General features: G+C 46.2%; 2 protein-coding genes across 3 annotated transcripts in view; both read left to right on the top strand.

The window, feature by feature from the left end:
• ECE2 (endothelin converting enzyme 2) overlaps positions 1–4,818 on the top strand; it is a gene marked incomplete at its 5' end in the record, with an annotated part of 67,511 nt that extends 62,693 nt beyond the window's left edge. The window contains one exon of the mRNA XM_081329151.1: positions 4,292–4,818. Within this exon, the coding sequence (XP_081185277.1) occupies positions 4,292–4,468 (177 nt within the window). The 3' untranslated portion in view covers positions 4,469–4,818. The remainder of the gene's footprint in view (positions 1–4,291) is intronic.
• Positions 4,819–10,999: 6,181 nt separating this feature from the next.
• On the top strand, positions 11,000–25,289 carry LOC308668904 (mitochondrial ubiquitin ligase activator of nfkb 1-A-like). Of its 2 annotated transcripts, XM_081329171.1 has the most exons (6): positions 11,000–11,094; positions 13,015–13,121; positions 13,258–13,385; positions 14,981–15,068; positions 18,159–18,279; positions 22,724–25,289. In XM_081329171.1, the coding sequence occupies exons 3-6, from the start codon at positions 13,269–13,271 to the stop codon at positions 23,436–23,438; spliced, it is 1,041 nt and encodes a 346-aa protein (XP_081185297.1). In that variant the 5' UTR covers positions 11,000–11,094; positions 13,015–13,121; positions 13,258–13,268; the 3' UTR covers positions 23,439–25,289. The 2 variants fall into 2 exon arrangements, with proteins under 2 accessions (XP_081185297.1, XP_081185298.1); XM_081329172.1 differs by lacking the exon at positions 13,015–13,121 and having other exon boundaries at positions 11,022–11,094.
• The last annotated feature ends 202 nt before the right edge of the window (positions 25,290–25,491 follow it).

The following is a 25,491-nucleotide window of genomic DNA, read 5'->3' as shown; positions in this document are numbered from 1 at the left end:
ATTTCCCCCCGTCTGCTGGGTGGTTGCAGCAGGTTTTGGTCACTTCACATGACCCTGGGACACTGTGACCGTCATAAATATGAATCAGTTGCCAAGCATCGGAATGTAAATCACAAGACCCTGGAGATGCTGCAAGATTCCAGCTGATCGGCGCTTCTTCTGGGCTCAGCAGAAGCGCCAGGATCAGTGCTGCTTTCCAGATGATCGGTGCTTCTTCAGGGCTCAGCAGAAGCACCAGGATCCGCGCCGAGCTCCAGCTGACAGTCCCGAAGAAGCGCCGATCAGCTGGAAAGCAGCACTGATCCTGGCACTTCCACTGAGCCCTGACAACCCCAAAGAAGCGCTGATCCTGGCGCTTCCACTGAGCCCTGACAGCCCTGCAGCTCCAGCCGTCTCTCGCTCAGGCTTGTCCGGTGCTGCCACCGGTTCAGCTCATTCCCCTCCCCCGCTACCACTTTTCTAGGATGGTCGTGTACCACCTGCCAGGTGCCAAGGTACCACAAGTGGTACCCGTACCGCTGGTTGAAAAGCCCTGTGCTAGACAAAGGAGAGTTTGGGTGAATGGCATCAAGTCACAGCTGTCCCACCTTCCCTCTCCAGCTGCTCTTCCAAAACATAGTAACCGCTCAACCCAGAAGATGGCGCACTACAGGCAGCCCTTGACTTATGACCACAATTGAGCCCAAATATTTTTGTTGCCAGGCAAAACACTTGTTAAGTGAATGTTGTCCCATTTTATGACCTTTTTTGCCCTGGTTGTTAAGCGAATCGCGGCAGTTGTCAAATTAGTAAGGGCAACCTGGCTTCCCCGTTGACTTTGCTTGTCAGAAGGTCGCAAAAGGGGATCGCGTGGACCCCCCCCCGGGACACTGCGACCGTCATAAATGTGAGTCAGTTGCCAAGGGAATTTTGATCACGTGACCATGAGGATGTTGCAATGGTTGTAAGTGTGAAAAACGCTCATAGGTCACTTTTTTCCCCAGTGCTGTTGTAACTTTGAATGGTCACTAAACGAACAGTCTCTAAGTCGAGGACTACCTAGCAGAAATAACAAGAATCAGTGTCTTGTGCTGGCCCAAATCTGGCTCACCTAAAGCAAACAAATCAGAATAACAGAACAACAGAGTTGGAAGGGACCTTGGAGGTCATCTAGTCCAACCCCCTGCTCTCAGGCAGGAGACCCTATACTATTTCAGACAAGTGGCTGTCCAGTCTCTTCTTAAAACCCTCCAGTGTTGGAGCATTCACAGCTTCTGGAGACAGGTCGTTCCGCTGATTAAGTGTTCTGACCGTCAGGAAATTTCTCCTTAATTTGCCAAGTCATTCTGAAGATACAACACAATTTTTTTTTGAAAAAAGCAAAACGCTGGGCTCCTAGCAAGGATTGGCAGTACGTTGGGCAGCCTTGAGCAAAGGCAGTAACCGAGCTTAGATACCCTTGGCTCAATTTTTTCCAAAGGCAAAACAAAGAAGGCCGACAACAGTGTAAAATACAGCGTGACACAGAATGTCGTTGACGCTGCAGCGCGACCTTATTATTTATCCCTTCTTACTAGGTCAGCATGACAGCTGTATTAAATCTGAGCTATAGTCAGCGGATAGAAACAATTGGGATGAGATTAATTACTGGGTGCATAAAATCTACACCTATTCACTGGCTACCAGTTCTTAGCCATATACTCCGCCCGCACTTACGACGACAGGAAGCTCTTATTCGGGAGTATAGTAAGATCCTGCTAAACTCCTCTACCTATTCATGGTTATACCTCTGTTCTTTTAAGAGGTCGACTAAAGTCAAGAAACCCACCACTCCTTACAGCGCTTAAGCTGCTGGCCGAACATCAGAGCACCACACAAAAGTGGATGGAAGTATGGAATAGCTATGCCTCCCAAGATATTTTCGAGCATATTAATCCTAATAATATACCTCCAGGGTTCAACTTACCCCAACACATATGGGTGACATACAATAGAATTAAAACGACTCGTGGGGTGTGTGCGCCGATTCTTTGTATAAATGGGGGAAGACATCTTTAGCGCAATGTGATTGCGGGGCTTCCCGACAGACTATCCAACATATAGTGAGAGAATGCATTAATAGAAAATACCCAGGAGATTTTAAGGACTTCCTCTGTGTAACAACGGCAGCTACTGACTGGATTTCCAAACTCGACATCAAACTCTGAAATGTTATTTCTGGTTTCCTCTTAGGTTTTTTTTACTGCTTCTTTTTAATTGTTTTAAACTGTTTTAACTTGTAAATATGAAATGTTTTTAATATTGTGTGTGACCAGCCATACGCTAAATAAAATAAATTGGGATTATTGGGCCACAGGTTCCTGTCTGATTCCCACCCCTGTCACCACTCAAGGTCACTTCAGCTTGGCTGTGAATGTTTCCTTACAAGGGCATTTTGTGCCATTCCTACCTATGGGGTGCATCTCGTAGGTTTGGTAGTGAATTTAGCTGACATGCGCACGGGGGAATGTATCTTTTCTACCTGCACCCGGCGGCTTCGAATGTTGAACGAAGCTCAATATCAAATAAGGAAGAGCCAGTTTGGTCTAGTGCAGGGGTAGGCAACCTTGGCTCTTTTATGACTCGTGGACTTCAACTCCCAGAATTCCTGAGCCAGCCACGCTGAGGGGAAAGGGAGAGGTTTCCAACCTGAGCCGTGCTGGCTCAGGAATTCTGGGAGTTGAAGTCCACGAGTCATAAAAGAGCCAAGGTTGCCTACCCCTGGTCTAGCGGCAAAGGCACCAGGCTAGAAAACCAGAAGATTGTGAGTTCTAGTCCCGCTTTAGGCATGCAAGCCAGCCAGGTGACTTTGGGCCAATCCTTAAGAGGCTGGGACTTCTAGTTCCAATTTAGCCATGAAAATCAACTGGCTGACTTTGGGCCGGTCACTTTCCCTCAGCCCAATTCCCTTCACAGGGTTGTTGCTGAGGGGGGAATAGTACAGTAGGAGGAGGAAAAGGTATTAGATCCGTTTGCCGCCTGGAGTTATTTGTAAAAAATAATAACAAAGGTGGGATGAAAAATAAATAAATAATTCTTCTGCCCCGCCCCCCCCCAGTCCTCAACTTAAGACTGGTTTCTTTGTTCAAAGTTACGGCAGATTCTGAAAAAGCTATTTATGAGCTGGTTTTGGCCACCACCCCTCCCAGGGCCATGTGACCGTATTTTGGGTGCTGTAGTTACAGGGGGGATATTATTTTACTCTGTGACAGAGTAAAAAAAAAAAGAGAGAGACGCCAGAGGTTCTTATGACAAAATAAACATTTATTCAGGAATTAATCACAGCCTTCTGGAAGTCCCTCTAAACAGACGCTGCCTTCCCCCCCCCCCCAATAAATGTATAATTCCTCACAATGAACAAATCTTCTGAGTAAGAGGTCCCGCCCCTCACGGCAGCCAACAACCAAAGAAGGAAGATTCACACAGAGTCTCGTTCATCATGGTTGCTGCCAGCAAAAAGGGTTAAGTGGCAGTTTTAGTTGAAAACAAAGTACAAAAACAACACTAGGCTTAGTTTATTAGTGAGCACCTTAAGGAAGGGTCTCCGTCTCACATTCAAAGTGACAATAAAGTTATTATTCTGTCCTGTTCTGTCCTATCCTAGTCTGTGGTCACAGGACATTGCACTTTACGTCTGCTTCACTTAAAACGATCACAAGCCTGGTCCCAATAGCAGTTGTAACCTGAGGACTACCTGCACATCCTTACAGAGAGCCAGAGTATTGTACACGGTAGTCCTCAACCTACCACCACAATGGAGCCCAAAATTTCCGTCGCTAAGCAAGACGGTTGTTCAGTGATTCTTCCCCCATTTTACAACCTTTCTTTGGCACCACAGCTGTTAAGGGAATCGCTGCCGTTAAGTTAGCAGCACGGTTGTTAAGTGAATCTGGCTTCCCCGTTGACGTGGCTCGTCAGAAGGTGGCAAAAAATGATCACGTGACCCCCGAGACGCTGCCACCGTCAGAAATGCAAGCCAATTGCCAACAGTCTAAATTTCGATCACGTGGCCGCGTGGACGCTGCAACGGCCGTATGAAAAATGGCGATTAGTCACTTTTTCCAGTGCTTTTGTAACTTTGAACAGTCATTAAATGAACTGTTGTTAAGTCGAGGACTACCCATACATCTTTACCCCCAAGTCAACTTGGTTGAAATTTGGCTACTTCTGACCAAACAAACCCTGTTCTTGCTACGCTTCAGGCGTGCGACTCAACGCCTTTGACCTCCTCGGCACCCTTAACCCTCTGCTCATCCTCTTCCTTCCAATGCAGGTTTGGTGCTCTGTGCGGACCCCGGAGAGCTCGCACGAGGGCCTGATGACGGATCCCCACAGCCCCGACAAGTTCCGGGTCATCGGCACTCTCAGCAACTCGCGGGAATTTTTAGAGCATTTTGACTGCCCAAAAGGCTCTTTTATGAACCCTGGGAAATACTGTGAGGTGTGGTAGGGAAAAGGAAGGAAGGAAGGAAGGAAGGAAGGAAGGAAGGAAGGAAGGAAGGAAGGAAGGAAGGAAGGAAGGAAGGAAATAAGTTGAATCTCTGGCAGTTCCTGTACATACATCTGTCCAACTGTCCCCTGCACAGTCCTGCTCACTTGGAAGCACTCGGCAACCCTGCCTGGATATCTTCAGTTGGTGCAAATTCTCCTCCTTTAGCACCGGGACAAGGAAAAACAGGAGCTCTGCCTTCCTTCCAAGACTACTTTTCTTAGGAAGGAGCAAACGCACCGCTTCCTTCTCTTAACTAAGCCCCTCACTTCTTCCTCCGTGAGATCCGCGGAGAAGAATCTCCAACTCAACTCGTTTAGCTTTTCTTCTCATCTCCAGCTAATTCAGGGGGCCTCGGCAATCCTTTGCGGAGCCCTGGTGCCACCATCCTTCTGCTTCTCTAGGTCAGCTCTGCAGCTTTGCTGTTGGGGGCGGGAGGGGGGAAGGGGGAGGGGGGTCTAGGGACCACACCGAGGAGGATGCTTTTCCCCTTTGAATCTCCAGGTTGGAAGGTGGCTCTCTGGATTCCGTGGGGGAATTCCAACCACAGCTTCCTAGGTTTATGGAAATTACAGATTCGTCAGGGAACCCCTTGAAACTTGACCCTAGAGCCGTGGTGGCGAACCTATGGCACGCGTGCCACAGGTGGCACGCAGAGCCCTCTCTGTGGGTACGCACACCGTCGCCCCAATCAGCTGGATTTTATAAAACCTTTTCATTTCAGGCCTCCGCCGCCGTGTGCCAAAAAAACCAAAGGTTCAGTCAATCAGTCAATTTCAACTTCTCGTGGGGGAAAAAAAAGATCTTGCAAAGTTGGACTTGATTGATTGAACTTTTTAGTCCCATCCAGTCTGCCGTTACCACTGCAGCCACACCTACCCAATGGGCCACGCCCACCCAATGGGCCACACCCACCCAATGGGCCACGCCTACCTGGCACCTGACAATACATAAGTGGGTTTTGGGTTGCAGTTTGGGCACTTGGTCTCTAAAAGGTTCGCCATCACTGCCCTAGAGCATGGATCCAGAGAACCCTACTAGATAGAATCAGAGCAGAATCCATCCCGTTTCGATGGAAATTCTCCATCACCCAGGTCATGGTTGTCCCAAAAGCGCTTTTTCCAGAGGAAAGTGGACTTAACTTGTTTTTGTTTTGTTTTTAATTATTTGAAAACATTTCACTTCTCATCCAAGAAGCTTTTTCGGTTGTGAGGAAGCTGAAGAAGCTTCTTGGATGACAAGCGAAATGCTTTCCAATGGAAAAAATAAATAAAATAAAATGAGAAAGTCCAATTGCCTTTTGGAAAAAGCACCTTTGGGAACAAGCCGTCCGGTTTTACAGATCTGTTCCCAACGACACCAGAAGCATACTTCCGAGAAGCTTGCGGGGAGAACAGGGAAGTGTAATCCTCCTGGATCAGAGCAGAATCCCCCCCAGTTTAGCAGATTTCTTCCCAACAGGCCAGCAAGATACCTGTAAGAAGCTTCTTCCACGGAGAACAGGAAGGTTGCAGTGACCCATGATTACAGGTGTAATCAGGAACCTGAAGGCATCCTATATAGCTAATTGCCAGGATTCAGATGTGCCTCTCGTGCTGTATGTTTCATAAGCCATCTCAGTTAGTTGCTGTCGAGATCTCCTGCAGGGCTAAAGGGTTACAGCAGGGTTTCTCAAATGGGGTTGTGTGAACGCTCGAATGGGTGCCTCCAAAGCAAAGGAGGAAAGAAAAAAAAAAGATCTGCCTACAAAAGGTTTGGAGAAAAAGAAAGTCCTTGCAAGCAACATTCCCCTGCAAGGTGGAATGTGAAGAGGGTTTTCCCTCCCTTAGTCACTAAACCAAAATGCAGCGTTTCTCCGTCTCTGCCGCTTTGAGCTGGGCGGACTTCAACTCCCAGAATTCCCCTGCCAGGGGGAATTCTGGGAGTTGAAGTCCGCCCAGCTCAAAGCGGCAGAGACGGAGGAACGCTGGTTGGAGGAAAAAAAGGGAGGAATAGGGCTTGTCAGCTGACCTAGGCGCTGCGCGAATTTTCCTTTATTTTATTTTAACTGAATAGGTTCCACAGCTTGGAAAGAAAAGAAAAAAAGTTTTGAAAAACTCCTGGTTCGCTGCCTGGCTAGGATTGGCAGCATTTCTCCCTGGTGTCAGGGTGTAATAAAATAAAGGGACCGACTATATTTTTTTCCTGCCAATCAAGCATCCAAAGAAGAAAACAACGGTTGGGCAGAGAGTATTCCCTTGTCGTGCTTCTTTCGAATTGGGCGCAAAGTCATTTCTGTTGCATAGAAGAAAGGAGAGTAAAGGTTGTACACCTCGCCAAAGCACAATCCCACCCAATCACTGTGGAAAGACAAACTGCCTTCTTTTCCCCGCTAGCGTCGCATCTCCTCAAGCTTTGTACCCTTTTTTCACAAAACAGAGGTGCCCCCCCCCCACCGATCGGTTGCTAGAAATCCCGTGCAGATGCAGATCGCCCTCTTCAAAGCACACACACACACACACACACACAAATAAAACATACCCCAAAGAAGTCTTTGGAGTCTGTCAAGGAGAACGGGAGAAGTGAGAAATGAATTCGAACTCGCTTCCGACGCGGTTTCATTTTAATCCTTTTCCAAGCTGGTGATCGAATCCCCAATTAGCTTGGCTGAGAAATTCCAAACTCGCTCCCATCTTAATTGAGCTTGGTGGAGATTAGTGCCTTGGATTAGTGCGTGCGTGCGTGCGTGTGTGTGTATGTATAACTGGGGTGGGGAGGGAGGGCTGCTGTTGATGTCTTTACTATTAAAAGCACTTTCCGCTTGACTGTTTCAAAGTGGACTTCAAAACTGTGTGACGGAATTAAAAAAAAAAGTGGAAAAATCCATTTGAGACTGCGGCACTTTCCTCTTTTCAGCCTAATGGGCAACAAATCAGGAGTGACTCCCGATTGGCAGTTTAGTTACAGGAGGGCCAGTTGTAAATTTGTCCTGAATTGGGGCTATTTAAAGGTAAAGGTAAAGGTTCCCCCCGCACACGCGTGCTAGTCATTTCCGACTCTAGGGGCCGGTGCTCATCTCCATTCCAAAGCCGAAGAGCCAGCGTTTGTCCGAGGACGTCTCCATGGTCATGTGGCCGGCATGACTAGACGCCAAAGGCGCATGGAACGCTGTTACCTTCCCGCCGTAGTGGTCCCTATTTTTCTACTTGCATTTTTACGTGCTTTCGAACTGCTAGGTTGGCAGAAGCTGGGACGAGTAACAGGCGCTCACTCTGGTACGCGGCACTCAGGATTTGACCCACCAAACTGCCGACCATCTGATCGACAAGCTCAGCGTCCTAACCCACTGAGCCACCATGTCCGTTTTGGGACTATTTAAGACCTGCTGATATTTCCATACTGTCCCGGAGCAATGATTTTAGACTCCAGACACAGGCTGATATCGCATTGTTTATTTTCATTAAAATATTTTTTAAAAAAAAGAACAATGAAACCTGAAAGTAGGAAATAATATATTAGAAAGTAGAATGTAGGTAGTCCTCGACTTACGACCACAACCGAGCCCAGAATTTATGTTGCTAAGTGAGAAATTGGTGAAATGAATCTTTCCCCATTTTACGACTTCTCTTGCCACATTTGTTCAGTGAATCACTGCCGTTGTTAAATTGGTAACCCGGTTCTTAAGTGGATCTGGCTTCCCAGATTCTGAATTTGCTGGTGAAAAGGTCACAAAAGAGGATCACATGGCCTCGGGAAACTGCAACCGTCGTAAATATGAACCAGTTGTCAAGCATCTGATTGTAAATCACGTGACCATGGGGAATGCTGCAATGGTCATAAGTGTAAAAAAATGGGTTATAAGTCACTTTTTTCAATGCTGTCGTAACTTTGGATGGTCACTAAATGAATTGTTGTAAGTCAAGGACTACCTGTGTTAGGGCTGGAAAGGACCTTGGAGGTCTTCTAGTCCAAACCCCTGCCCAAACTCCTATACTAGGGGTTTTCAAACTTGGCAACTTTACGACTTGTGGACTTCAACTCCCAGAATTCCTCAGCCAGAGTAACAAGAACAGAATGACAGAAGGGAACCCAGAGGTCTTCTAGTCCAACCCTCTGCTCAAGCAGGAGACCCTATGCCATTTCAGACAAATGGCTGTTCAATCTCTTCTTAAAAAGCTTCAATGATGGAGCACCCACAACCTCTGAAGTCACGCCGGTCCACTGGTATTATCTATTTATATTGAGGAAAAACAGTTCTACGTTAGGGGTCGACTGATACATAAGTGTCCTTTGAGCAGAGAACTCTTTTCCTACTCTGTCTTTCAGAAATGAGGTTAAAACCATTGCAAGAATGAAAACGGGCCTTTCTTTCAGTGACCCTGTTATATCTTCAGTTCGTTAGGCATCGAACCAGGCAGTGTTGAAACAGCAAACAAGTTTATTAACTCAGAACGGAAGCAGCCCTAATGCCTGCTGCAGTTATTTATACGGTTAGCCTCTAGGTGGCAACCAATAGGTTTAAAGTAACAGTTTCCCCGCCCCAAACCTCATTATCAGCTTGGAGACAGCCAGTCTGGCTTCCAGTAACAGCAACCTGTTAAACAATACAGCAATGTAGGTCAGACGGTAAGCAAGTGATTTAAAACAGTTGTGGCCAATACATTACAGACCCTATCCAAATCACAATCTCTCTGTTGAAGTTGACAAGCTGGTTTCTGTGGAAGGACAAATATCGGTATTCAAAGAAAGGTCAGCCTAGTGAGAAAGGCCACGCTCAGTGTGCACAAAAATTAAATTCTGCCCGTTCCACCTGCAAACCTCTGAATGAAACCACCTCATTTCAGTCGTGTTGAGGATAGAATAGAATAGACCTGGAGGTCTTCTAGTCCAGCCCCCTGCTCAAGCAAGAGAACCTATGCTTTCATAAATGTGACCATACCTTCCTGGTCCTTTCAGAGTTTATTCCAGTCCAGACTCTACATGGCTAGTTTCAGCTAAGACCTGATGGATTATATGGAACAGATCTCCCCTAAATTGCAAATGTGAGAATGGCCCTGTAAGCTTTCAGACTTTGATTTCTTCAGAGAAACGCCTGCAAGTGGAATGAACAAGTACCTTTAACAAGGTGGCAATGCTTAACAGAATAACAGCGGGAAGGGACCTTGGAGGTCTTCTAGTCCAACCCCCTCCTCAGGCAGGAAACCCTATACCATTTCAGACAAATGGTTGTCCAGTCTCTTCTTAAAAACTTCCAGTGATGGAGCACCCATAATTTTTGGAGGCAAATCATTGCACTGATTAATTTTTCTAGGTGTCCAGAAATTTCCAGTGTTGCAGCATCCACAACTTTCCACTGGTTAATTGTCCTCGCCAGTGCTTTTTTTGTAAAAGAAAAAGGTGCCGGAACTCACACATGTCATACAACCCGCATTGCCTACCCTACAAGGTTCTATCCAAAAAAGGTGCCGGAACTCCGTTCTGAGCGTTCTATGAGAAAAAAGGCCCTGGTCCTCACTATCAGAAATTCCTCCTTAGTTCTAGGCTGCTTCACTCCTTCATTAGTTTCTATCTGTTGCTTCTTGTCTTGCCCTCAGGTGCTTTGGAGAATAGCTTGACTCCCTCTACTTTGTGGCAACCCCTGAGATATTGGAATGCTGCTATCATGTCACCCTTATTGTGCTGTTCTTTAATGGGGTCTTAGCAGCAACATCGGGATGAACTACACCAAAGAGTCTCCAGACCTCTGACATGGAGCTGTTATTTCCTTGAGGATCTTTGTGGTTTGAAGATTGCAAAGAATCGCACAGATTTTAGTTTTATGTGATTGTTTAAGTGTACATGCTTAGCAGGTTATGTGAATTCAGCCTGTTAGGTCACACTACTGTTCATTGTAGTGTACTTTCAGGGTACAGTATTTTACAACTTATATATTTTACCACTTATATTTTTATTGTTTTCATCGTTTTATAACTTTTATAACTTTCACAGGTAGTCCTCAACCTAAGACCATAATTGAGCCTAATATTTCTGTTGCTAAGTGAGACAGCTGCTAAGTGAGTTTTGCCCCATTTTACAACCTTTCTTGCCAAGGTTGTGAAGTGAATCACTGCAGTTGTTAAGTTAGCAACACGGTTGTGAAGTGAATCTGATTGTTGTTGTTGTTGTTATAAGTCCACCAGTCTTAAATTTGCCAAGTTTGAAGACCCCGGGCCTACAGTACTTGGTTCTCTCGATAGCCGGAGATTGGAGAAAAAAAAACTTGGCCCCGAGGCCTGATGGGATTCGTAGTTCTCAACGAGGGCAAATGCTTATAGTCCCCGCTGCACTGAATCGCGAGACTGAGCGTAGTTCCTCGCCAGAACTATAAAGAGGAAGAAGGCATGCCGGGAGTTGTGGTTTTCAAAGCAAGAAGGCATAGAGAAGGAAAGCTGGCTTTAACGGGCCTAGGAACTTTATTTCCCATGCGTCTTTGCGTCACCATCTTCGGTCGACAAAGCTCCGGTACTGCTGTTTGGTTCGAAAGCGAAAGAGGAAACAAGCTTCGGGTCGCCGATGGCCATTAAGTCACCTTTTTCCCAGGGAACAACGTTGAGCTTTGTAGCAGCCTGGTAAGTAGGACTGCCGCCTCTGGCAATCTTTAAAACAAAGGTGCTTCTGAGCATGTGCAGAGAGTGCTGATGGATTAGGCTCCAGGCAGACGCCGGGGTGGGAGGAAGACCTCTGTTTCCCCAAACTTTTAATTTCTCCTTGGTTTTAAATCAAGGGTCTTCAAACTTGGCCCTTTTATGACTTGTGGACTTCAACTCCCAGAATTCCTCAGTCAGCATGGCTGGTTCAGGAATTCTGGGAGTTGAAGTCCACAAGTCATAAAAGGGCCAGGTTTGAAGACCCCTGTAATTTAAATAAACTGACTTCGCTGGCGTTATTGTCCTTATTTTTCTTTTTCTTTTTTTCTTGATTGTTCTTCTGAGCTGCCTTCTCTGTGCTTTTGTCAGCAGAAAGGTCAAATTTAGTAGCACACGTACATTGCAGAAAACTGAATACTAAATGTCTATTGCTGAAAATTAAGGGCTTTTTCTAGCAAACCTTGCCAAGTTTAAGATGGGTGGACTTTCACTCCGTGCTGGCTGGGGAGTTCTGGGAGTTACAAAGTCCACCCCTCTCTTAAAACGTGCCAAGCTTGAGAAACACCACTTGTATCATCGCTGCAGAGCTCTCCCGAGACATGAAACCTATTTTATAAGGGCAGCCCAAAAATGCCTTGAAAGGCAAAAGAGCAGCCTCAGAATTCAGAGAGAGGATATGAATCGAAAGAGATTTTGCAGAGACAGCTGAAAAACACCCCGAAAGGCAAAAGAAGAAATCTCAGACTTCACAGAGGGGATTTCCACACACACACACACACACACACACAAAAAAGCTGGAAGTCAGCTGGGAATAGTTACAAGCCATGGGCTGGAAAGGAAATGACAAATGAAAGTTTGTAGAATATGGGAAGTCGGTTGACAAATGAGGCTATTATCCGGAAATGAGAACAAATTAAGAAGCGACTGAACAGCCGCTTGTTTGAAATGCTGCAGGCAGGGTATCCTGTCTGAGCAGTGGCTTGGACTAGAAGACAAATAAAGGCCCTTATTCTGAACTGAAAAATACCGTCCAAATGCATTGTACAAATAGATATATTTTAGCCCCTCAGTCTCCAGTTTAAGTTGTTAAATGGAAACTAGATGGAAAAGGAAGATTTCTCTTAGTATAATATAAAAAAAGGTCCAGCAACCTGAGTGGTCCCCCCCCCCCAAAAATGGGCTTGAGACTTCCTGTTCCTCAAGGGAACATTTGACTCATGATTCAAACACAGAGCGGTAATGCAGAGGTAGTCCTCAACCTACGACCACAATTGAGCCCAAAATTTCTGTTGCTAAGTGAGGCAGTTAAGTTTTGCTTCGTTTGACAAGGAATCGCCGCAGTTTTTAAATTAGTAACATTCTTGTTAAGTGAATCTGGCTTCCCCCTTGGCCTTGCTTGTCAGGAGGTCGGGAAAAATGAGGACTTGACGCTGGAAGCGTCGTAAATATGACTCCGTTGCCAGGCTTTCACATTTTGATCACATGACCACGGGGATGCTGCATGAAAAGCAGCCACGTCGCCTTTTTTCAGTGCCATTGCGATTTCAGACAGTCATTAAATGAATAGTTGTAAGTCGAGAGAAACCCAGCCTGAACTAGGGTGTTTATCTGTTTAATATAAGCTCCGGATGGCTCCCGACCTTCGCTCCTTTCGCCGCGACCTGAAAACTTGGTTATTTGAGCTTGCCGGCCTGGACTGAGGGTTTGGGATTTTAAATTTTTAGAATGTGATTTACTTGTTGGGGCTAATTTAATTTAATTTATTTTAACCTGGTATATTGTGTTTTAACTGCCCTGTACACCACCCCGAGTCCTTCGGGAGAAGGGCGGTATATAAATCCAATAAAATAAATAAATATTCCGAGTTGTTTTTAGACTCTTGATAATGTGCTTTCTTTAAAGGTCGTTAAATTCAAAGAAGAGACAGCAGTTATAACATACTCCAGGCAAAATAATTGAGCTCTATGGAAAGATCAGTCTGGACCTACCTTACTGCTTGCTAAGACTTGGTATGCTAATGTATTGGTTCTCCATCTTCCAATTCTTCTTTTGTTTTGGCAAGGGGCTAATGGACTGTGAGACGTCTTGCCATTCCTGGATGGTAGTTGAGTTCTTCTGTGGGTTTATTTGTCTTTCTCCTTCCAGCTTGAGCTTCGATGGATAATTTTCCCTTTACGATAGGAGAAGCAATCTGTTTGGGGTCAAGCCTGGCCTTCTCTGGCCTCTTTTATTACCTGCACAGGAAGAAGGCCAAGGTGGTGTCCAAAATCCAGGTGTGAAATTTATCTATTATTTTAGTTAAACTTGGCAATCTTAAGATCTGTGGACTTCAGTATCCAGAATTCCCTAGCCAGCATGCGGGAAGTCGAAGTCCACACGTCTTTAAGGTTGCCAAGTTGAAAAACATTGTTTTGAAGGATTTCTGATGTGTTCGTTGGTTTATTGAAAGAATTGTTCTCAAGCATTGCGACTCCAAGCAGCATGCCATAAACTAAACCACCCAACACAGTGTAAAAATTCCAATTAAAATCCATCCAGGTATTGTATAATTGTCTTTCCCTTGTTCTTGAGAAAGCAAGAATGGTGTTTGTAGTATAATGTTTATATTTTACAGCACTTTTAATTATTGTTCTGATGAAAGGTACAACATCTTGTAACATCAGCATTATCTTGCATCCTGGTGATTGGCCCAAACCTATCCATCTAGCTTTCATGCCTAAGGCAGGACTAGAACTCAGTGTCTCCTGGTGATTGGCCCAATATCACTAGCCAACTTTCAAGTCTAAGGGGTGGGGGGACTAGATGTCACTGTCTTCTTGTATTTGGCCCAAAGTCACCTAGCCAGTTTTCCTATTAATGAAGGACCAGAACCCACAGTCTCCTGGTGATTGGCCCACCCAGCCAGCTTTCATGCCTAAGGCAAGACTAGAACTCAAAGTCTCCTGGTGATTGGCCCAAAGTCACCCAGCCAGCTTTCATGCCTAAGGCAAGACTAGAACTCACAGTCTCCTGGTGATTGGCCCAAAGTCACCCAGCCAGCTTTCATGCCTAAGGCAAGACTAGAACTCACAGTCTCCTGGTGATTGGCCCAAAGTCACCCAGCCAGCTTTCATGCCTAAGGCAAGACTAGAACTCACAGTCTCCTGGTGATTGGCCCAAAGTCACCCAGCTACCTTTCATGCCTAAGGCAGGTCTAGAATTCACTGTCCCCTGGTTTCTAGGCCAGCACCCCAACCAGTTCGCCAAAGTGGCTCTCGCATCACTGCTTGAGCTTGAGTGGTCTTAATTCAGAACAGGAAAAATGAAACAGCTTCAGGCAATGTGCAGTTCTAGTCCTTGGCCCATGACTTGTGCCATTTGCTGAACAATTGGGTGTTTCATCTGATGTACGTCTTAAGTTCGTGCAGCGTCTTAAGTTCGTGCAAGGCAGTGGTTTGGGTGTGTCCTTGGTAAAGACGTGAATAAGAGCCTTGGTGGAGCAGTGGGCTAATGCCTCCTTAAGTAACACCAGCTGCCTGCAATTAGTGCAGGTTCGCATCCCACCAGGCTCAAGGTTGACTCAGCCTTCCATCCTTCCGAGGTAGGTAAAATGAGGACCCAGATTGTTGGGGGCAATTAAGCTGACTTTGTAATAATGCCGCTTGGGGTGTGTGTGAAAGCCCTAATAAGTAGGCATATACATAGAATGAAGGCTACTGCTAAGTTTGTAAGCCGCCCTGAGTCTTCGGAGAAGGGAGGGATATAAATGGAATTAAAATAATAAATAAATAAATAAGCAAAATGTCTGAGATCCCAAGTCACCTTGGTTCTGGCATTGCCTCTTCTGTTTTCATTTTTCTCCCCCCCCCTCCCCCCCACCTTCTTGCAGGGGGCTCCGAAGCTCCAGGTGGGTTCAGATCTTCCCAGTCTTCTGTCTGCCGCAGGCGGTAACTGCCTCCCCTACGTTGTCATTGAAGGTAAGAATCCAGCATAAAGGTTTGCCAAGATTTGAACAGTGGAACCAGCACTCCAATTGTCCCAAAGGGGTGCTTTTTCAAAGGGCAACTGGACTTTCTCGTTGTTTTGTTTTGTTTGCTTTTTTCTTTGAAGACTTTTTGCTGTGGTAGATTCTTGGACGGGAAGCGAAACGTCTTCAAAGTGGCCCTAAGTTCAATAAATAATAAAACAAAGGAAGTCCAGTTGCCTCGTGAAAAAAAACACCTTTGGGATAACCGTGACCTGGATGATGGAAAAATCTCCATAGACCTTCACCACTCCAATTTCTCAGTCCCTTCTTTTTCCATCTGTCATTGTGAATTCGACACCAGTTATCCTTGCTAGATGCCCACCAAGGAATCAACAAGAATTTACAGTAGGAAAATACTGCCCATTTGAAAAGACCTCGTTTTTCAGTAAATCTTTGGGGACTGGATGTATTTCACTCTGATCCCTCCTGCAGTAGTCTGTTGCAAGTCAGAGCTCCATACCTGGTGATAGGGAAACATTAGAATGGAACGGAACAGAACAGAACAGAATACAGGGAATAGACTAGACTAGAATAGAACAGAACAGAACAGGAATAGAATATTAGGATAGAATATAATACAATAGAATACAATATTAGGAATAGAATAGAAGGATAGAATACAATAGAATACAATAGAATAGAATAGAATATTAGGATAGAATAGAATAGAATAGAATAGAATAGAATAGAATAGAATAGAATAGAATAGAATAGAATAGAATATTAGGATAGAATAGAATAGAATAGAATATTAGGATAGAATAGAATAGAATAGAATATTAGGATAGAATAGAATAGAATATTAGGATAGAATAGAATAGAATAGAATAGAATAGAATAGAATAGAATAATAGGATAGGATAGGATAGGATAGAAATAGAATAGTAATAGAATTAGAGTAGAATAGGATAGGATAGGACACGACACGACAGGACCTTGGAGTCTTCTAGTCCACCCCTGCTCATGCAGGAGAACCTATCCCATACCATCTCAAACAGGTGATTGTCTGAAAAGAAAGTTATCAGCTTACTATATACCTGCCCTGAAGCTGGGAGGCTCAGGAGATGCTTTTTCCAAGCCTTCTTCTCTGTCTCTCTTTCATTTTTGGCTTCAGAGTACAGGAAGTCCTCAGTTTACAACAGTTCATTTAGTCACCGTTCAAAGTAGCAAAAAAAAGTGATTTAGGACCGTTTTTTACACTTAAGACCACTGCGGCATCCTCATGGTCGTGTGAAGAAAATTCAAATGCTTGACTCATATTTATGATGGCTGCAGTGCCGTGTGTGTGTGTGTGTGTGTGTGTGTGTATGTGATATGATCCCCTTTTGGGACCTCCTGACAAGCCAAGTCAATGGGGGAAGCCAGATTTGCTTTACGACCGTGTTACTCATTTAACAACTGCAGTTATTCACTTAACAGCTGTGGCGAGATATATGAGCTGTCCAGTGTGACTACTGCCTGTTCGATGGCCTTCAAGATAGGCTGAAACAGGAAATAAAGATTTGCCCCATCTTTGGGGCCTAGCAAGGTAATCTAAATAGTTAACAGGTATTTGACACATATCTCCCCTTGCAGAAGCTAACAAAGCGAGAGAGATCCTGTGGCTCAAGAGGTAAAAACAACTGCCTAATGTGCAATCAGCCCAGGTTCGAATCTCAGAAGGGTATGGCTGACTGATGAAAACTAATAAGTTTGAAATGCATTTCAGTCTCCCTTAATTCTTTGTTAGTAATTTACATATATATATATATATATATATATACATATATATATAAAGGTAAAGGTTCCCCCGCACATGCGTGCTAGTCGTTTCCGACTCTAGGGGCCGGTGCTCATCTCCGTTTCAAAGCCGAAGAGCCAGTGCTTGTCCGAGGACGTCTCCGTGGTCATGTGGCCGGCATGACTAGACGCCAAAGGCGCACGGAACGCTGTTACCTTCCCACCGGAGTGGTCCCTATTTTTCTACTTTCATTTTTACGTGCTTTCGAACTGCTAGGTTGGCAGAAGCTGGGACGAGTAACAGGCGCTCACTCTGTATATATGTATATATGTATATATGTATATATGTGTGTGTGTGTGTGTGTATGTATATATGTATATATATATATACATATACACATATACACATACACACACACACACACACACACACACACACACACACACACACATATATATATATATATATATATATATATATATATATATATATATATATATATATATATATATATATATATATATATATATATATATATATATAATATCCAGAGTTTTTCATACTACAGTAAAACCCATTTTTTAATTTGCTTGCTTAGAGCTATTTGTATATGCCACTTCTGTCTCAACGGATTCCAAGCAACATACAGACCCAGTTGTTAAGGTTATAACAATACATAGACATTCATAATCTTAACTCCTCTGGCCACAGCTAAACAATTAAATCTCTATAAATACTTCCTTTGCAGGAGGGATCAGAGTGAGATACATCCAGTCCCCAGAGATTTACTGAAAAAAGCTTCATCCCTTTCCAAACCCTGAAGCCTGGGCTGATCTGATCTCCGGCGAGAGAACGAGCTAGTTCAAAAAGAGGGAGAGGGACTGGGAATTTAATGGTGCTCTCCTACCTTTAAACTTTCATTTCTCTTCCCAATTCCCATATCAGCAACCTTTTTCGGCATTAAGCCACAACTGTAGGACCTGCTGAGAATGCTTTTAGCCAAAGTCCCTTCACTTCATTTGTCGTGGCTGATCACACGACCGTGGCGGTCCCGTTTCCCTTGTTGTGGTTTCCTGAAGGTGGGAGAAAAAAATAATAATCGGGGACCGCCGTTCTTCTTTTCCACTTGTTCTCAAGAAAGCCACCCGCTTTCTAGAAGGATTGCAAACATTTGGGGGGGGTCGAAATGAGTCGCTCTGAGCTCACCGGAAGGGTGCTGGGGCCATTTCAACCCACTTAAGGGTGTTCTGGACTTGAAACGGACCGCTCTCAAGTGCAAGGGCTGGCCGATCGTAACCCTTTTGCCTGCCTGTCGTTTAGGAGTGGTCCAGCCAGTTGAAGCAGCTCTCACCAGCCCATACCACAAGGAGCTCCAGGGAGTGATTGAGAGACTGATCCTGAAGGAGCATCGATTGATCTGGAACAGCCTAGCCCGAAGCTGGTGAGCAACCTCTTGGAGAAGCAGGAGGGCTAGGGAAGTAGGCGGTATCCTTGGTTCCTCACATTTATTCCCTCAAGGAAGACAAGAGGGTGGCTTCTCACCAGGGGCCTGGAGACTAAAAACATACGAAGAACGGCTGTGGGACTTGGGTTTGGCTAGCCCAGGGGTAGGCGATCTTGGCTCTTTTATGACTGGTGGACTTCAACTCCCAGAATTCCTGAGCCAGCACGACTCAGCTTGGAAACCTCTCCCTTTCCCCTCAGCGTGGCTGGCTCAGGAATTCTGGGAGTTGAAGTCCACGAATCATAAAAGAGCCAAGGTTGCCTACCCCTGCTTTAGGCCATGTTTCTCAAAGGTGGTCCCTTGAAAATATGTGATCTTGAACTCCCAGAATTCCTGAGCCAACACGGCTCAGCTTGGAAACCTCTCCCTTTTCCCTCAACGTGGTTGGCTCAGGAATTCTGGGAGTTGGAGTCCACGAGTCATAAAAGACCCAAGGTTGCCTACCCCTGCTTTAGGCCATGTTTCTCAAAGGTGGTCCCTTGAAAATATGTGAACTTCAACTCCCAGAATTCCTGAGCCAACATGGCTCAGCTTGGAAACCTCTCCCTTTTCCCTCAGCGTGGCTGGCTCAGGAATTCTGGGAGTTGGAGTCCACGAGTCATAAAAGAGCCAAGGTTGCCTACCCCTGCATTAGGCCATGTTTCTCAAAGGTGGTCCCTTGAAAATGTGTGATCTTGAACTCCCAGAATTCCTGAGCCAACACGGCTCAGCTTGGAAACCTCTCCCTTTTCCCTCAGCGTGGCTGGCTCAGGAATTCTGGGAGTTGAAGTCCACGAGTCATAAAAGAGCCAAGGTTGCCTACCCCTGCATTAGGCCATGTTTCTCAAAGGTGGTCCCTTGAAAATGTGTGATCTTGAACTCCCAGAATTCCTGAGCCAACACGGCTCAGCTTGGAAACCTCTCCCTTTTCCCTCAACGTGGCTGGCTCAGGAATTCTGGGAGTTGGAGTCCACAAGTCATAAAAGAGCCAAGATTGCCTACCCCTGGGCCAGTCTAAAGAAAAGAAGAAATAGGAGAGAGATGATAGCAGTGTTCCGGTATCTGAGGGGCTGCCACAAGGCAGAGGGGGTCAGGTTGTTCACCAGAGGACGAGAAACAATGGTTGGAAACTGATCAAAGAGAGAAGCAACCTGGAATTAAGGAGAAACTTCTTGACAGTGAGGACAATCAACCAGTGGAATAGCTTGCCCCCAAGAAATCGTGGGCGCTCCATCACTGGAGGTTTTTAAGAAGAGACTAGACATTCACCTGTCTGAGATAGTATAGGTTCTTCTGCTTGAGCAAGGGGCTGGACTAGAAGACCTCCAAGGTCCCTTCCGGCTCTACTCTATTCTATTCTAACGTCAAGAAGACACAGGGGTAGTTTTTGCTGACCAGGTTTCTGTGGTCTGTGTTAATTCTGACCTGGTTAATGTTTCCTATGTCTTGTCATCCTAAAGCCGAGGGTAAATATGGGTGCTTGCAGGTCTAGGAGCTCAGGCAGCCCTTGATCTGATTTCAAAGATCAGCGTAAGCTGCAACAGGTGGGTGGATGTATTAAAACAAGGGTAGGCAACTGTGGCCCCTTGATTTGTGGACTTCAACACCCAGAATTCCTGAGCCAGCCATGGCTCAGGCGTTGGAAGTCCACGAGTCATAAAGGGAGCCACAGTTCCCCACCTCTATATCAGAATGATCTAAAAGGAGAAAGAAAGTAAAAGATTAAAAGACAACTCATTTCGATGTTCAATCTGCAAGAAAGGATCAGGAAGTCTCCAAAACAAAATTTGTCAAGGAATGTGAGAGCCAGTTTGGTCTAGTGCAGGGGTAGGCAACCTTGGCTCTTTTATGACTCGTGGACTTCAACTCCCAGAATTCCTTGAGCCAGCATGGCTCAGCTTGGAAAACTTTCCCTTTCCCCTCAGCATGGCTGGCTCAGGAATTCTGGGAGTTGAAGTCCACGAGTCATAAAAGAGCCAAGATTGCCTACCCCTGGTCTAATGGTTCAGGCCCCAGGCTAGAAAGTTGAAAACTGAGTCTGAGCTTTAGGCTTGAAAACTGAGCTTTAGGCTTGAAAATTGGCTGGGTGACTTTGGGCCAATCACTAGCAGGCTGTGAGTTCTAGTTCTGCCCTAGGCATGAAAGCTGGTTGTTTGATTTTGGACCAATCACCAGGAGGTGATGAATTCTAATCCCGTCTTATGCATGAAAGGCAGTTGGGTGATTTTTGGGGCCAATTGCTAAGAGGCTAGTTCTAGTCCCACCTTAGGGATGAAAGCCGGTTGGGTGACTTGGGCCAATCATCAGGAGGCTGTGAGCTCTTGTTGTTGTTAGCTGCGAAGTCGTGTCCAACCCATGGCGACCCCATGGACAAGGTTCCTCCAGGCCTTCCTGTCCTCTACCATCTTCTGGAGTCCATTTAAGCTCACACCTCCTGCTTCAGTGACTCCATCCAGCCACCTCATTCTCTATCATCCCCTTCTTCTCTCGCCCTCAACCTTTCCCAGCATTAGGCTCTTCTCCAGTGAGTCCTTCCTTCTCATTAGGTGGCCAAAGTATTTGAGTTTTAGCTTCAGGATCTGGCCTTCTAAAGAGCAGTCAGGGTTGATCTCCTCTAGGACTGACCGGTTTGATCGCCTTGCAGTCCAAGGGACTCGCAGGAGTCTTCTCCAGCACCATAGTTCAAAGGCCTCGATTCTTTGGCGCTCAGCCTTTCTTACGCTCCAACTTTCACTGCCATACATTGCAACTGGGAAGACCATAGCCTTGACTATATGCACTTTTGTTGGCAGGGTGATGTCTCTGCTTTTTAGTGTGCTGTCTAGATTTGCCATGGCTTTCCTCCCAAGGAGCAAGCGTCTTTTAATTTCTTGGCTACAGTCCCCATCTGTGGTGATCTTGGAGCCCAGGAAAATAAAATCTGTCGCTACCTCCATTTCTTCCCCATCTATTTGCCAAGAATTGAGAGGGCCAGATGCCATGATCTTGGCTTTCTTAAAGTTAAGCTCCTGAGCTCTAGTCCCACCTTAAGCGTGAAAGCCAGCTGGTTGACTGTGATCTAGTTCCTCCCTCTCAGCCCAACCCACTTCACAGAATTCTTGTGGGGTAAATAGGAAGGACGAGTGCTAGATATACGTTCTGCCTTGAGTTATTTATAAAAAATAATAAAGGTGGGATGTAAAGAAGCAAATAAGCTACATGAGAACATGGAAGTGTGGGTCTACTGTGCACAGTGCCTTCCCCTACCTGGCGCTCAGCCCTGTGCTCCTGTTGCAGCTGTCTTTGGACAGGGTAAATCTGGACTCCTTTTGTACACATTTTTATTAATTTTTACAATCACAAGTGCTTAATATTTTATCAGCAACATACTGTCTGGGTTCCAACATTTAACTTAACTAATACATATTAAGCTCCTTTCTCTCTACCTCGTTTTTTTCTGGCCAGTGATAAAAGGTATGCCATGTTCTAAAACAGATGTGTCAAACTTGTGACGTCGCGCAATGTATTGGGATGGTTTTGCCGTTGCCGGCAATGGAGTTGGGCGTGGCTTCCGCGTGACGCATCCGGCCTGCGGGGCCCGGCAGTTTGACATCCCTGTTCTAAAATAAGCTGAATCTTCTTTCTCTTTCATTTTCAATGTCAATCGATCCGTTTCTGCCCACTCTTAAGATTTTTTTTAATTAACTCCTCCGTTGGTAAATCTTCATTTTTTCCCAATGTCGAGCGAATACAATTCTTGTTGCAGTTAAGATATGTAAAATTAAATACATGCACCCTTTCTCGTAATTTCCTCCAATTGTGCCTAGCAAAAATAATCCTGGCTTGAAATCTATAGGTTTTTTAATCATTTTATTTATTGATTGATTATGGGACTTATATGCCGCCCTATCTCCCGAAGGACTCAGGGCGGCTAACAACAATAAAATACAAAATACAAATATTTTTTTTAAAAAATTAAAACTATCACAAAACCCCACTAAAACCAATTAAAACATTTAAAACATAATTAAAAACCCTTATCATCAGTCCAGGTTGGCCTGTTGGAAAAGGTATGTCTTGAGGTCACGACGAAAGGACCGGAGTTCTGGGGCCATCCGTAGCTCCCACGGGAGCTGATTCCACAAGGCAGGTGCCCCCACAGAGAAGGCCCTCCCCCTGGGGGTCACCAGCCGACCTTGTCTGGCGGACGGCACCCTGAGGAGGCCCTCTCTGTGTGAGCGCACAGGGCGATGGGAAGTCGTTCCTGGCAGCAGACGGTCCTGCAAGTAACCCGGGCCTAAGCCATGTAGGGCTTTATAGGTAAGAACTTTGTATGTCTTCTCAACCGGAATCTTCCTGATCAGGAGAGACTCAGTGGGGCTTTGCTGCGGCCTCCCCTCCCATTGCGTTCCTGTCTTTGTAGGACCGACAGTGAGCGGGTGGTGCTGGAACAGCTGCACACGGTCCCTTTTGTCCTCACTTCCGCCACCGACAAAGCGGCTGGATGGGTGAGTGTGGAATTGCCCCTCCAGGCGGTTGACCTGCCCCTGGAGACCGTCTACGAACGCTTCCAGCAGACCTCCCATGGCTTCAAAGACCTCCTCAGCCACTACCTGAGCGGGGAGAAGCCCAAAGGCTTCCTGGAGACGGAAGAGATGCTTTTGGTGGGCAGCAGCGTAACCGGCATTGGTGAGCTGACCCAGCGCCTGGATGGGACCCTCTGCCTACAGCCCCCTTCGAACGGAGCGGACTATTTCCTCTGCCTGGAGGATTGGCAGACCCTGCTATCCGGTTTGCAGTCGGCCAGCAGCTTCTGGAAATGGACAGCCTTGCTGTGCGGCCTTGTGGCCGCGGCGGTGGTCCTGCGGGTCCTTCGTCGAGCGCACCGGAACCGCCGGCTGAATCGGGAGCGGGAGGCGCAGCGGCGGGAATTTGAAGACTACCTCCAGAATCACAACCAGGACGAAGAGCTGCCCGCCAACGCCTGCGTGGTTTGCTTGACCAATCCACGCCAGTGTGTCGTGCTGCCCTGTGGCCACATCTGCTTGTGCTTCCCCTGTTTCCAGGTCTTGCCCAACCCTTCCTGCCCCATCTGCCGGGGCCTCATAGACCGTGTGGTTCCCCTCTATCAGGCCTAAGGAAGTGGCCTGCTACGTAGTCAGCTGCCCCTCGCCCGAGAAATGAGGACCCCGTTCGCTGGTTGTAGTAGAGCAGTGTCTCAGTTGCGGCCGCTTTAAGATGAGTGGACAGCAACGCCCAGAATTCCCCAGCCAGCCATGCTCGCTGGGGAATTCTGGGGGTTGAAGTTGACCCGCCTTAAAAGTGGCCAAGGTTGAGACACACCATTAGAAACGAGCATCCCAGTTGTGGGTTGAAGGACATCCGATCTCCCTGAGGCTTGTGATCTTGGAGGATCTCTCTGGACACAGCCCCCAAGTTCTTACTATTGGGAAGCATGTCCAAAGTTGATGTCTCAGCAAAGGCTGCCTTGATCACTCTTCCAGCTTCGCTCTGCTGGAAGAGATATTAAAGCAGGGGTCTTCAAACCTGGCCCTTTCGTGACTTGTGGACTTGAACTCCCAGAATGCCTCAGCCAGGCACGCGTGCCTGGCTGAGGAATTCTGGGAGTTGAAGTCCACAAGTCACGAAAGGGCCAGGTTTGAAGACCCCTGTATCAAAGAGTCCTTCTCATTGCTCTCCTATGGTGTTGAGACTGCAATGCCAGAATTCTGGGGGAATTCTGGGACTTGTAATCCAAAGACATTTGGAGAGCATGGGTTTGGGAAAGGCTGAATTCATCTGTTGTCCAGGGAGATGCCAGGTTCCTAAGCCTGCTTGCTGGCTTGCAAACTTAAAGCAATAATCACTATACAAGCAGAGCATCTTATCTCAATGGTAGTAGCTGGGGTTTTTTTAAAAAAAAAATAATATTAGAACTCAGTTATTAGTTGTCTACAAACCAGACTGGGCAGCCTTTGCTTCAGGATTTGACCTCTTGAATGCCAGGGCACAGGGATACAGGACATTAAATGACCAAGCCAATTTTGGGTCTCCATTGACAATGTTTTGGCCACGTTTACAATATCTTTTAGATGTTTCAAATCACCTGCTTCCGGGTGGCCTTGAAGCTAAAGGTTCTAGCTATGAGTTTATACTTCAAATTGGCATGAAGCTGGCTGTGTTGAATTACCTACCTTAATTTAGAATACTGTTTCTCAGCTTCAGCAACTTCAAGGGGAATGCTGGGAGTTGAAGCCCGCAGATCTTAAAAAGTTGCCATTTTAAATCCCACACGTCTTAAACACTGTGTAGTCCACACATCTTAAAACTGAGCAGGGTCTAGATCAGGGGTAGGCAACCTCGGCTCTTTTTATGACTCATGGACTTCAACTCCCAGAATTCCTGAATCAGATATGCTGATTCAGGAATTCTGGGAGTTGAAGTCCATGAGTCATAAAAAGAGCCGAGGTTGCCTACCCCTGGCCTAGATATTTAACTGGCATACAAATAGGCCCAGGAGCCAGGATGGGGGTTCAATAAAGGAAACACCTTGGTGCGGAGACATTTCTAGCCGATGCCAGCTGAGAACCGTTCCTTTCAAATTGGCCCCGTACCGAACGGCAGATGGTGTCTAATCGTACAAGATTATGATTGGTGTTAATGGCTGGTTCTGCGCTCATTTTGGAACGGCTGAGACCTCGCCTCTTGACGTACAGGTTTTGGAGGTAGAAGGTCAACCCCAGAGAGGGTGACCGCCAAGAAAGCTAGCATATTCGGCTGACGGCTTCCTTGCCGAGCGGGCGGCTGGCCAACCCTAATTTCCTTAGCGTCAAGTTTGGGATTGAGCTGCGGACGCCGTCATTCCCGGTTTGCCCAGTCCAGCGAATCTGTGCTCCGCCTCTTGCGACGAACCGAGCGTTGGATGGTGTTTAGCAGTCCTGCACGCCGGGAATATGAAATCAGGAATTATTGATAAATCGGCAAATCCATCAAGGCTTGTCTTGTCTCTCTTAATTTAAATACCAACAGCGGAGTTTGAATAGGGGAGGAAAGGGGAAGAGGAAGTCCTGGAGGGCTACTGCTTTATTTTTTGGGGGGGGGCAGGGACGTTAAAAAGAAGTCAGGTGAGGGTTGGAGAAGAAAAGAGCAAGGTTGGTTCTTCCAGATGTGCCGGGAGGTGTTTGCGGCTTT

The sequence above is a fragment of the Vipera berus genome (assembly GCF_964194415.1).
Source record: "Vipera berus genome assembly, chromosome: 5".
Classification (NCBI taxonomy): domain Eukaryota; kingdom Metazoa; phylum Chordata; class Lepidosauria; order Squamata; family Viperidae; genus Vipera; species Vipera berus.
This window is presented reverse-complemented; position numbering and strand designations above follow the sequence as displayed.

What these genes read in the sequence shown, in the direction of transcription:
- LOC308668904 (XM_081329171.1), top strand. Translation starts at nt 13,269, where the DNA reads ATGGATAATTTTCCCTTTACGATAGGAGAAGCAATCTGTTTGGGGTCA. An exon ending in AGGTGGTGTCCAAAATCCAG is followed by an intron (nt 13,386 to 14,980) that starts GTGTGAAATTTA and finishes ACCTTCTTGCAG; the next exon opens with GGGGCTCCGAAGCTCCAGGT. An exon ending in CCCCTACGTTGTCATTGAAG is followed by an intron (nt 15,069 to 18,158) that starts GTAAGAATCCAG and finishes CCTGTCGTTTAG; the next exon opens with GAGTGGTCCAGCCAGTTGAA.